Genomic DNA, 12,994 nt, shown 5'->3' on the forward strand with positions numbered 1-12,994 from the left:
AAAGTGAAAGTGAAGTCACTCGGTTGTGTCCGATCCTTTGCGACCCCATAGACTGTAGCCTACCAGGTTCCTCTGTTCATGGGATTTTCCAGGTAAGAGTACTGGAGTGTGTTGCCATTTCCTTCTCCAGGAGATCTTCCCAACCCAGGGATTGAACCCGGGTCTCCTGCATTGTAGGCAGACGCTTTACCATCTGAGTCACCAGGGAAGCCAAAGGTAAGGCCCTACAAGTTAGCTATAAATTAAAATTGTAAAGCAGAAATTCTGATTTGTACCTCATCAAAGCTCACACAGTTGCAGGGATTTAACTATATGTGGTTTGTGTATGAATATCAGTCTATATGTGGTCTACATTGGTGCATCACTATGTTGAATCCCAAGGCTGAATGAAAGGGTCAATATATGAACATTTATTCCCTTGAGTGATGTTGAATAAGAATCAAGTTTTTATTTTCCTACAAATAATTATTTGAAAAATACTTTTTGTTGCATAAATTTTAAATTCAAGTGATTTAACCAGTGAATCATTCATTATTAAACTTTAAGTAGTGGAAAATCTAAAATATTATTCCAGATGATTCTAACTTATGTGCTAACACTCAATATTGTTTTTTCTTAAATTCCATCTTGGATTAGAAATCAGGAATTATTCCTCTGAAACACATACCTGATCCAAAAATCACCTCTTGATTAGCAAACAGCCAATATTAAAACTGTTTTATTGTTTCAATATTTGCTTCTTCATAGTTTGCATTTTACCATCTTTCTTTAAATCAAGTTAATGCTCTTAAACGAAGCAAGAAAAGTAAAGAGAGGAAATAAACTTTCAAATAACATTTTCCTTTGGGGAACAGTTCAGGTAATTTGGAGTGCTTGATTGCAATGTTTGAGGAAGGAGACAATGTTGTGAAAATATAATGAGAGTTAAAAAGATCTGAAATTGCTGGCTGTTCTTTGGGGAAATGTTAGTGTTTTCCTTTTCAGGAAAGGGGAACCACATAAAGTGGTTCTCTTTTTCCTCCCTACTTTTCAGGAGAGAAATGTTACATCAATTACAGTATCTATATTAACCATTGCAATAATGATATGTTTTTTTTGTTTTTCTCACCTCTTATGCATTCAATCTTATTTGTATTTTATATCATTTTGTAAGCCCTATAAATTCTGATGGATGCAAAGCTGTAAATAAAGTTTAATGAGCAACATATTGGTTCCATTGAAATAAAAATTGTGAAGTCCTTTTATCCCATGTACATATTGGAAGAGTAAACTTCCTAAAATAAGTATCTGATTCCACCATCCTTTTAAAATCTTTAAAAGTTGGTTTTCAACATAAAAACCCAACTTTTTTTGAGGATTATAATATTCATGAATGGGTCCCTATTTACCTCTCTAATTATCACCTATATTAATGTACTTCTCATGACCCAACATCGTCTATCTGAACTACTTATATTTGAACACATAATATGTTTTCCAAACTGTATTAATCTATAACAGTGCTTCTTTTACTTCTTCTTTTCATTATATAATTTCTCCAAATCTCAGAAAATACAGTCCCAGTATCCCTTGCTACAAAATGCTTTTCAAGATCCTTCCACATTGTTTAAACCCACCCCAATCCCAAACCTGATGAGTTGGATCACTTTCTTCCTCATTGTGCCCATAGTATCATGTATAGCTATGCTTCAAAACATTCAGAACACTGAATGTTTGAGATGCTTTTGTATAACTCTAGTGTATATCTTAACACCTACAACATAATAGGCACACAAAATTGATCAAACAAGTATTTATTGATTTGACTTTTAAGTTGATGGGTCTCTGTGGATATATCAACGCTGCAGAAAATTTCAAACTGGATGAGTACCCAGAAAATTCATGTCAATGGGAAAAAAAGGTGGCATAGATTATACATATGGTAAAATTGATTACATCATATTCCAGTAAGATCTCCCCATATAAAAGGGATGCTTGAGAACTTGGAAAGTATTAAAAGGGGGCACTGGGAAAAGAAACAAAGTAAAATATATAACCAATGGCTAAAAAATAATTTATGGATTCAGAATAGATTATTGGTATAAATACTGGTCATTCACAGTAGTGCTCCATTCCAACTTTACCAACATTAGATTCTCAGTCGAGAGGGAGACTACCCTCTTCAAGACTAACTGTAATGTATACTTCCCCAAGGGCTTCCCAGATGGTGCTAGTGGTAAAGAATCTGCTTGCCAATGCAGGAGACCTGAGAGATGCGGGTTTGATCCCTGGATTGCGAAGATCCCCTGGAGGAGGAAATGGCAACCAACTCCAGAATTCTTGCCTGGGCAATTCCATGGACAGAGGTGCCTGGTAGGCTACAGTCCAAAGAGTCAGACATGACTAATCATCTGTGCACAAGTACACACCTTCCCAAGCAAATTTTTTGTCCTCCAACTTGATCATCAATCATTATTTTATTCTCTAATAAGCCTAAAATTTGTGATTAATCCTTACTTTAAGAAACTATATATCTTATCACAGCATGCTACTGCTAAATCACTTCAGTCGTGTCCGACTCTGTACGACCCCATAGACGGCAGCCCACCAGGCTCCACCATCCCTGGGATTCTCCAGGCAAGAACACTGGGGTGGGTTGCCATTTCCTTCTCCAATGCATGAAAGTGAAAAGTGAAAAGTGAAAGTGAAGTCGCTCAGTCGTGTCCGACTCTTCGCGACCCCATAGACTGCAGCCCAACAGGCTCCTCCATCCATGGGATTTTCCAGGCAAGAGTACTGGAGGGGAGAGCCATTGCCTTCTCCGAGTATCACAGCATAGATGTCAATTTACCAAATATCTGCCACAATGTCTTCTTTACTGTTAAATATCAACTCAGTAAGTCATCCAGAATGGAAAGTGTCTTGTGTTAAACATGAGTCATCTTAGTCAAAACACCACAGTTGGATGAGAGGGTTCATTCACATGTGCAAATCTAAATATTTTATTAATAAGTGAAGTTCTGAATAATGTGGAATACAAATCTCAGAATATAGTGTAATGATACAGTTTCACACTATAAATTGTATGTATGGGGAAGTGAGAGCTAGTGAAGTCAAACCTTTACAGGGTTACGGAAGAAGTAGTCTATTATATCATTAATTCTCTTATTCTGTGCACAACTTCCCTTTTAATACAAATAGCTTATGAAACCAAGAAGCTATATCATCAATGAAAAAGGGGAAGAGATAAAAGTTAAAAAAAAGCAGTCATTTATTTAGGAAGCTTTAATGAAAAAGGAAGCCATATATCTCATACTTTAAAAGTTTATATTACTGAAAGTCCATATCATTATAATAACAGACTACTGGTAAAAGACATGCTGCTACCTTTCCTTTACAAAAATAAACCTTACTGTAAGTGATATTTTCTGATTTTCCCTTCTCATTTAGTCAGCCACTGAAATATAACCTTGATCTTAATACAAGTCTCATGGGCCCACCTACTGTCTCTGCATACTGTTCATTGATCATTTGGTTAAAATATGACGGGATTTATTTCTAAAATTAACTTCTAGGTCACAAGCTTTCATACATTTTAAGTGTCTATACAGCAGATAGTTTTCTGCCAACAAATACCGACACCAGCTTTTAGGTTATGTACTGAAATGTAAATCCATCTTTGATATTTTTTTTAAGACCAAAGGATAGGGTTCTTACCAAGAAAAGTGAACTTGATATATAAGCTCAGATTCAGGACACTGAAGTTTTGGATGTTATTTTCAATCTATTTAATGAAACACTGGTTTGTTTTGTTTTTCTCCTCTCTAAAGAAGTGGAAAATAAAACCTCATAGACTATGAGGCTTGCTCATAGACTAGGACAAAAATAAATTCCTAAAGAATAATTAAATAATGTGTTGTTAAATATGTTTCTTTACAAAGAAGGATGTTATTAATAAAAATAAATACTGCCCCTATTTTTACATATACTGAGACACTGGAAAAATATTTTGTTGAGACAGTATTTCATTTGATATAAAAGGAGGAAAGAAGAAAAATTAGTGAGATACAATGATCCTCAAAGAAATCCACATCATAATCTATGGAACCTGCGAATAGGCTACTTGGCAAAAGTGACTGGCATATGTGACTATATTAAGGACAGACGGGGAAGATTATTTCAGATTATCTAGGTGAGGCCAGTGTGATCACAACGGTCCTTAAAATTGGAGGAAGAAGGTAGAAGAGTCAGAAGATGTGACTATGAACAAAAGCACAGAGAGATGCAAATTTTTTGGCTTTGATGATGGAAGGAGAGGGCAATGAGCCAAAGAATAGGGATGGCCTCTAGAAACTGAAGACATCCAGGAAATTAATTCTCTTCTAGAGCTTCCAGACAGAACTTAAGCCCTGGTAATGTACTGATTTTAGCCCAATGAGGCCTATGTCAAACTTCTACCTATAGACCGTAGTAGTATCCATTTGTGCTACTGAGGCTTCAAGTTTGTAGTGTATGTGTATGTGTGCCAAGTCACTGCAGCTGTGTCAGACTCTGCGACACAGTGGATTGTAGCCCACCAGGTCTCTTTGTCCATAGGATTCTCCAGGCAGGAATACTGGAGTGGGTTGCCATTATCTCCTCCAGGGGATCTTCCCGACACAGGGATCGAATCTGAGTCTCTCATCTCCCTCATTGTCAGGTGAGTTCTTTACCACTAGCACCACCTGGGAATTAAACAGTGATAGAAAACTAATACAGGAAAGCTGGCCTTCCTTCTCCAAATGGAAGATTAACCATAAGTATTTATTACTGCTATTTTCTGAAACAATAGTAGAGGGATTTTCAAAGCATAGGAGAGTAAAAAGATCAGGAAAGGAGAGTGTAAAAAGAACTCCTTGAAAGTCTGCTTAAAAAGCACACTTACCTTTGTTTTAATCAACTCAACTGGTTTTCAGAACAATGACAGCAAGGCACCTCTCTGTAGGAAGGTGATTGTCTTACCTGGACAATGTCATTGACTTTAAAGAAGTCTAAAGATACCAACTTCTGGTGAAAAGTTGAACCACATCACTGAAAATGGAAGTCTACAGACTTACTGCATGAAATTGTGCAGTCTCAATAATCTTAAATTCAAAATCATATATATTAATAGATATTAGAAATAGAATGTGTGCAGAATAAACAGTTAAAACACAGTCAAAAATTTGAAAGCACTAAAATCCTTCACTTATGATACAAGAAAAAGACTCTTAAAAAAAAAGGAAACCTTTAGAAAACAACAATAAAATGTTCTTAAAAATTAAGACTACTATAGAAGAACATCTTGGAAGATAAATGAAATCAAGTAGATGCATATAGATGAAAGTTATGGATGATAAAATTAAGAAAATCTCCAAGAAAGTGGAGAAAAAATACAAAGAGTTACATAGAAGAGAAAATAGGAGAATATTAGAAAATCATTCCGAGAGTTCTGACATCCAAATAATGAAGATTCCAGAAAGAAGGCTAGAGGAAGATGGAAATGAGTAAATAAAGGAAAAAGAACTTAAGAAAATTTTCCTGAATTTCCAGATTGAAAGTGCACAGCAAAATAGATTAAAATGAATGCACACTTAGGTAGAAATTTTGACATTTTAGAACACTAGGGAGGATTAGAATATCCTATTAGCTTTAAGAAGAGAAATCAGTTTTACACAAGGGACTAAAACTTTATGGTGTTAGACATCTCAATAGCAACATTAGAGTCTAGTAGTAAAAGGAACAATGCTGCTGAAATTCAGAAGGGACATAATTTCTATACTAGACCAAACTCTTAATTATTAGGGACAAGTTATCTTTTTTATAGATATCAAACTTTCAAAAAGTTTACTTCTAGTTCCCCCACCTTTTTCTCCTGAGAAACCCCTGGAAAATGTGATTCATCAAAACTGAAAAAGTAAAGACTTCCCTGGCAGTCCAACGGTTAAGACTCTACCCTTCCGCTGAAGAGGAATGATTCCAATCTTAGTAGGGAACTAAGAAAGATCCCATGTGCCATGTAGCACATCCAGAAAAACAAAAACAAGGAGTAAACCAAGTAACCTATGTATTGGTATAGAAACTGGGTTTATATACCAAGAAAGACATGAATGGAATTCCCATGATTATAAAGGGAGATCCCAAGATAACAGCTGTGCACTAAATGGAGAAAGATTTACACAACTGAGCAGATCAGGATGTTTTGATAGAGATCATCAAGAAGATACCACTGTTCCAATATTTTATGTTTGAGGAATTAATAGGAAAATATTTATAATTGGGAAAGACACTATGGCTAAATTCGTGAGGTATGCCTGCGTGTGTTCAGTTGTGTCTGACTCTTTGGGGTCTATGGTCTGTAGCCTGCCAGGCTTCTCTACCCATGGAATTTTCCAGGCAAGAATACTGGAGTGGGTTGCCCTTTTCTCCTCCAGGGGATTGTCTCAAACCAGGGATCAAACATGCAATACGCATCTCTTGTGTCTCCTTCATTGGCAGATGGATTCTTTTACCACTAGTCCCACAAGTATAAGTATAAATAAGCAAAGGAAAAACACTCTACCAACTTTAGGGGGGGGGAATCTGTGAAGGATGAGAAAAATGATCAAAATATATGAATTCAAATATAGTAGAACTTAAAACACTGCTAATTAATCTAGTTAAAATATGAAAATATATAACAATATTGTAACTCTAGGGTAGGGTGTACATAGTAGGGGCTTCCCAGGTGGCTCAGTGGTAAAGAGTTCGCATGTCAATGCAGGAGCCATAAGAAACATGAGTTTGATTCCTGGGTTGGGAAGATCCCCTGCAGGAGGAAATGGCAACCCACTCCAGTATTCTTGCCTGGATAACCCCATGGACATAGGAGTCCATGGGGATGCAAAGAGTTGGACATGACTGAGCAACAGAACATGCACACATGTACACAGTAGAGGTGTGGTGAACAGCAAGTGTAGAAGTAGAAATATATCTCCATCTACCACAAAGTAAACAGATAATGCCCCAAATGGAAAATCCAGAAGCAACAGCATAGCAATAGAACCACCCAAGAAGGTAGGGACTACTCAGCTTTGTGGATTTCGTTTAATTAAAAACTCTCTAAGCAACCTCACTGAGAATCATTTTTATCAAGTGTAAAACAGGGATAATATCCACCACGTAAAGTTGATGTAAAGATTCAATTTGCACAAATGGACGTGCAAATTTGTACGCAAGTGATTGACTAGCGAAGCTGGGAAAGGATAAAGAGTAGTTAAATTGAATGCTGACTTTAATAAGTAATGAGGAAAGATAACGGGCCCTCCTATATCTTTTGTCCATTGGTCACACACCGCCTGAATATTTAAAAACAGCCACGATTTTGAGAAAATTTTCAGGTCCAAAAAACCATAATTTGGAAAAAAATTCTACTGGATGATGCAGATCATCCTTTTTGAACTCCACTATAGCAGAATCTGTAGGAACATGACTTTGTGGATTAATTCTGTGAGGCACCAGAGACTTGAATATATGACATATCAAACTCATCTGATCTAAAATTAGGAAAACACTGTTTCCTTGAAACACTATCAGAAAAAGTAAATGACCATTTTTCCAAAATGTGATTTGATACTTAAACAAAATTAGGAAAACTGTGTATTTGTCTGCTTTACTTACTGTGGCTTTTGAGACTCGGGTTCAGCAAAGGGTAAGATGGTCATGAAGCTTCTTCCAAGAAATGCAGGTCTCAAATGATCTGTATTAGTAAGTTCAGGTTCCATATTGCTGAAGCATCTCATCAGTAAGGAGCCAAAATAAAAGTAACCTTTGAGGAAAAGCTTGTAATGGACTGAATTATTGATTTTCAGTAGTTAAGAGTCTTATGATAGACCAAATAAAGTAATGTGAGTAATCAACTTTTGGGAAGTAGAAAAAGGATGAGCATGCTATAAAAATTTAACCCAATTATATTTTGAAAGTTTAAAACAGTTTTTATAAAACTGAACTTGCAGTATTGAATACATAAGTTACTACTTTTGTAACCTAAATGACCTCGCACATTTAAATAATAATAAACTGCTTGCCAGACAATGCAATTAGCTTGATGCTAATTTAAATATGTACAACATAACTCAAGCACAAATTCAAAGTAGAGCTCACGGATGTGCTGCGTTGTCAAGCTGAACTCTCTTCAAGGTATGAAATAGTAGAAACCTTCATTCAAATGGAATGTAAACCACCTTCCCCATAATCTCACTTTTCCTCCAAAAGAAATCACACTTTATGGTTGCATCCTATTTCTACAAAGTGTCTCTTGAGTACTGACACAACTAAATACTTTCCAAAGTATTTAATCCCATATATGGATGAATTTAAAACAGCATAAGAATTTTTTCAAAAATAATTAATGATAAAATATTCTAATTTTTATTTTTATTTTTTTAAATATTCTAATTTTTAATTGAATATATATTTACAAAAAGTATCCACATATTCCTGAGAAGGATATTTAAATTGAAGATAGGCATTATCAAAATAATTGTATTTTCATTTACATTTTAATAAATAGAATGAAATATTTTACCATGAAAGAACTATCCATGAAAATACCATTAAAAGGGAGTAGTTTCTATTAAAGTTGAATTATTCAGTTCAATGAATACTATATTTTGCTTTACAATAGTTGCCATATTGGTGGGCTGAAAATTATCTTGACTTAAATTAACTTTTACTCCCTTTGATCTGAGCTCTTACAAATTCCTGAAATGGAAACATCAGAGATTTACCTTTTATTCAGTCAATAAAATACGTAACTTTTCAATGCTAGGAAGACATATCATGTACAGATTAACAAATGTTACAGGAAATAACTTTGTTAAGAAGTCCTCCAGGAAGAAATATATGAAACTGAGATGACTTTGCTTGGAATGCCAGTGTCAAAAAAATCAGCAAAATGAGAAGAAAAAGCAATTCTTTATTTTTATCCAAATATATCAGACTTCATAATATAGTCTCAACAAAAATGTAGAGTCACCATATATCATCCAAACCAAGACATTATAGGAGTGAAAGGGAGTACTATTAATAATTACACAGGTACAACAAGTAAAAACTGGAACTCTCCTGGGTAAACCGGGACCAATGATCAACTTAGTAACAGGAGTTAAACTGCAATTACATGCAGAAATCATACCTTTCCCATATGTATGTGGGAAAGATAAAGGAATAGCATTCACTAAGAAAAATTAATTTGGCAACAATGGTTCTCTCTCATTATTCAGGTTTCTGTTTAAATATCACCCTCTCCCCCTTCCAAAATAATCAATTATTTCACCCAATCATTTTCCACTGGGTTAGTCTGCTTTCCTTCCATTAACTGATATTTTGACTCTGAAATTGTGTTATTTTTATCTCCCCTCCCCCCTCTCCAACTGATATGTGGTGTTTGAATGAGCAATGACCACCTCTGACTTAGTCATATCCAAATCTACAGGAGCTAAAAATGCCTAGAACTTAAAAGACATGCAGAATTTCATTGAATGAATGATTGAATGTATTTGGAGAGTTTATTTTTGGTCCCATTTTCCCCTTGGCACCAAAACCAAACTCAAATTGACTCTCCAAATTAAATTATGGCTTTTTAGTTTTAAGTGGTTGGACTAAATGATCTGTGCAGTTTCTTCCACTGATAACAAATATACTGTGCCCCTCGGGCCCCTTCTCGCTCTGCTACTATTTCATTTCCTGTATCCAGCAAATAAGAAAGTTTGGGGGTAAAGGGTTAGGTCAACCAGGTCTATTCACAGTGGATGGATACCCAAAGTTGATCATTTTGCCAGTAACAATTCCCTGGTATATGTTTGCACCTGCAGAATTTGATTGATACAGAGGTAGCCATAAGGTATTCATATTATTGTAGTCAATGAGAGAATTGTTGATGTAATAATTTTCCAATATGAAAATCATCACAGGATTGCTAAAAAGGGGGGAAATGGTGGGAGCCCAAACCAGCTATTAAGGATTTACATATTTATAAGGAGAAATAGATTAATTCTGGACAGACTTTAAGTACAACACCCAAAGAAGTTTTATAGGAAAGTCCATGATATTCCAATAAGGAGCACTTATAAATTTTCATTAAAATCTCTACATTCCAAATCTTTATTTCACCTGTGTTCTTTTAAGGAATAGTTTTAATTCTCATTAATGAGTCATAAATATCAGACCTTTGGGTTAAAAAAATAGTACTGCTACACTTATTTTGGTAGGCCAGAGATCCAAGACACCAATAAACTGATTGTTTACTGAAACAAAACAAAGCAAAAAACTCACACGGGTAAAATATCTTCAAGTTATCTGATTTTAAATTCTCTCAGGTATGTACAAAACATTCTGTCTGGATTGAGTGACAGGTATGGGATAAAATAGGTTGCCCAGGTGAGGAAAAAATCTGTCCTGTTATAACAAATGCCACAAACAAGAAAATGGCATAAAATGAGAGACACAATTAGACATACATAATTTATGCATAAATATCTATCATCTATTTCATTGTGTTGTTTTGTCTACTCAAGGATTAATTATTGGTTTTTAAAATGACAAAAGTTCGAGAAAAAGAGTGAAAAATATTACCAATTCACTCAGCTCGAAACAGGGACCATTCATTATGCAATTTCACACAGATTCCAATATATTCAATATTACTTGGCCACTGACTATTACAATGACTCAGCATTTGTTCAGAGCTCATATTTAAATTAGATCATATACAAAAGAGATTTCCAGACTTTAGTCCAGGAAAGGACCAACTCTCAAAATAAGCAATGTTTATTTTTTCCCCAGTACTGGCAACTTTTAAAAATCATTAGAAATTGTCAGTGTATTAGTATGCTTCAAAAATTACATGTCAAATATATAATGGTTACATTTTTGCAGGGCCATAAGTAGCACATACTTGCGAGACTCCTTCATATAAAGTACAATTGAAAACCTTCCAGGTCCTTAAACAGCAGAAAACATTAAATCAGATTTTAAAATGACAAATAATTTAAGGCTAAAATATTTGGTGTTAATAATTAATGCCAGAAGCTTTCCTAGCCTAATAAAGTAAACATGCACAAGAACTACAACTTTGAACAAAACATCACAATTTTATCAGATATATGTCTGTGTGTGTGTGTGTGTGTATATATGTACATATATATGTGTGTGTATATATAAAACTATGTGTACACACACATATATATAGTTTTATAACCCTGAAAGCTATCAACTCATGTTTGGCTTAATACATATGTTAGAAATATTGTGGATAGTACCACCCCTTTAAATATATATATACATTTTCCATAATATACAATATAAATATACCATATATAAATCATGCCATAAAACTAAATGCAAAATTTGCACATTATTGCATGCTTGATGTGATAATACATGCCCATTATTAAGAACTTCCTTCTGATGTCCTCCCTTTACAACATTTTCTTTCTGTGCAGTAGCAATACTTGAAAAGGAAGGGTTCTAAAATATGCATATATGACTGGGAGAAAAAAATGTACCTTTCAAACTCCTTAGAGAGGATTACCTCATCAGCCAAATATTGGACTATTACTAAATCAAACAATAAATAATGCCTGAAGGGGTGTTTTGTTATGTGAATCTATCAGAGTTCATTTTTCTTAATTTTGCTGGAAGATTCCCTTCCATCCTGGCTGCTCCTCCTGCCATCTTTTGAAGCTTTGGTGGCAAATCAGCCACTGATTGGCTCATGGGATCAGACAACATTTTGGTGGTTTTAGATACCAGTTTTTCTTCTGAGTTGCCAGGTACTGAACTTATTCGTTGAAGTTTCATGGGCAAATCGCCCAAGCTGTAGGCTTTTTCAGAAGTTGTAGAACTCATTCTCAAGAGTTTTTTGGGAAAGTCTTCTCTTCCAGTAATTTTTTGCAGCTTAGATGGAAGTTTGGTACTAATGTCATCAAGTCCATCTAAGCATTCCACAGAGTTATGTCTTTCTTTGCTGTTAGTTATGGCTGGTGCTATTAAAGGAGATGACATAAGGAGCATTTCCTCCTGTTCTTTCACACTGTAAGGTGGGGTGGGGACTTCAAACGTTGCATGGAACTGGGAGTAATCAACTTTAAAGAATCCTTCTTCTAAGGAGATTACAGGGAAAAAACGATGACCCCAGAGAACTTCATCTTCAGTGTATGATGTTCGAGCTTGACAAGTCATCCCTGAAAGCAAAAAGAAAGTCTTTGATAAATTAGGCATAGTAGAAGCACATGTTCAGGCATTTTTCACAAAGGAATTCATTTTGCTTTCTTATTTAAGCTCTGGACTGTTTATCTGAGTAGACTGAATATAGAATATGTTCAAAGTTGTGGTGTTAATAACTTTGATACATATACTTTCTTCCCATAAAAAATGAAGGGTACATTTAGTGTTTATATATGAAGGATAGTACATCAAACCATTACCAATTGTTTATTATCATAAACCAAAAGTAAAAATGGCACAGAACAGTGTCATAACGTATGTCTCTTCTGTAAGGAGGTAAGTGGAAAAAAAAATCACATAGTCATTTTCCATCATTGAAGAAGCAATATGATATATGAAACAAACAAACCTGACTTTGAATCCAAACTTTACGTCTGTGGAAACTTAAGGATATTTAGCTGAGTACAGCTTCCTCTTCTGAAGAGTAAAGCATAAAAAGCAATACCTATCTCCCAGGAATGCTATGAGTACGAAATAAAATCACTCATGTTGTTTAGTCGCTAAGTTGTGTCCAACTCTTTGTGACCCCACGGACTGCAGCATGCCAGGCTTCCTTGCCCTTCTCTATCTCCTGAGTTTTGCTTAAACTCATGTCCATTGAATTGGTAATGCCATCTAACCATTTCATCCTCTGTTACTGCCCTTTCCTCCGGCCTTCAATCTTTCCCAGCATCAGTGCCTTTTCCAGTAATTTGGCTGTTCCCATCAGGTGGCCAAAATATTGGACCTT

At 35.1% G+C, this 12,994-nt stretch overlaps 1 protein-coding gene across 1 annotated transcript in view; it reads right to left on the reverse strand.

The window, feature by feature from the left end:
* Positions 1-8,985: 8,985 nt before the first annotated feature.
* Positions 8,986-12,994, reverse strand: part of KCNJ3 (potassium inwardly rectifying channel subfamily J member 3) — a 196,612-nt gene continuing 192,603 nt past the window's right edge. The window contains exon 3 of the mRNA XM_055572528.1: positions 8,986-12,221. Within this exon, the coding sequence (XP_055428503.1) occupies positions 11,635-12,221 (587 nt within the window). The 3' untranslated portion in view covers positions 8,986-11,634. The remainder of the gene's footprint in view (positions 12,222-12,994) is intronic.

The sequence above is a fragment of the Bubalus kerabau genome, chromosome 3 (assembly GCF_029407905.1).
Source record: "Bubalus kerabau isolate K-KA32 ecotype Philippines breed swamp buffalo chromosome 3, PCC_UOA_SB_1v2, whole genome shotgun sequence".
Classification (NCBI taxonomy): domain Eukaryota; kingdom Metazoa; phylum Chordata; class Mammalia; order Artiodactyla; family Bovidae; genus Bubalus; species Bubalus kerabau.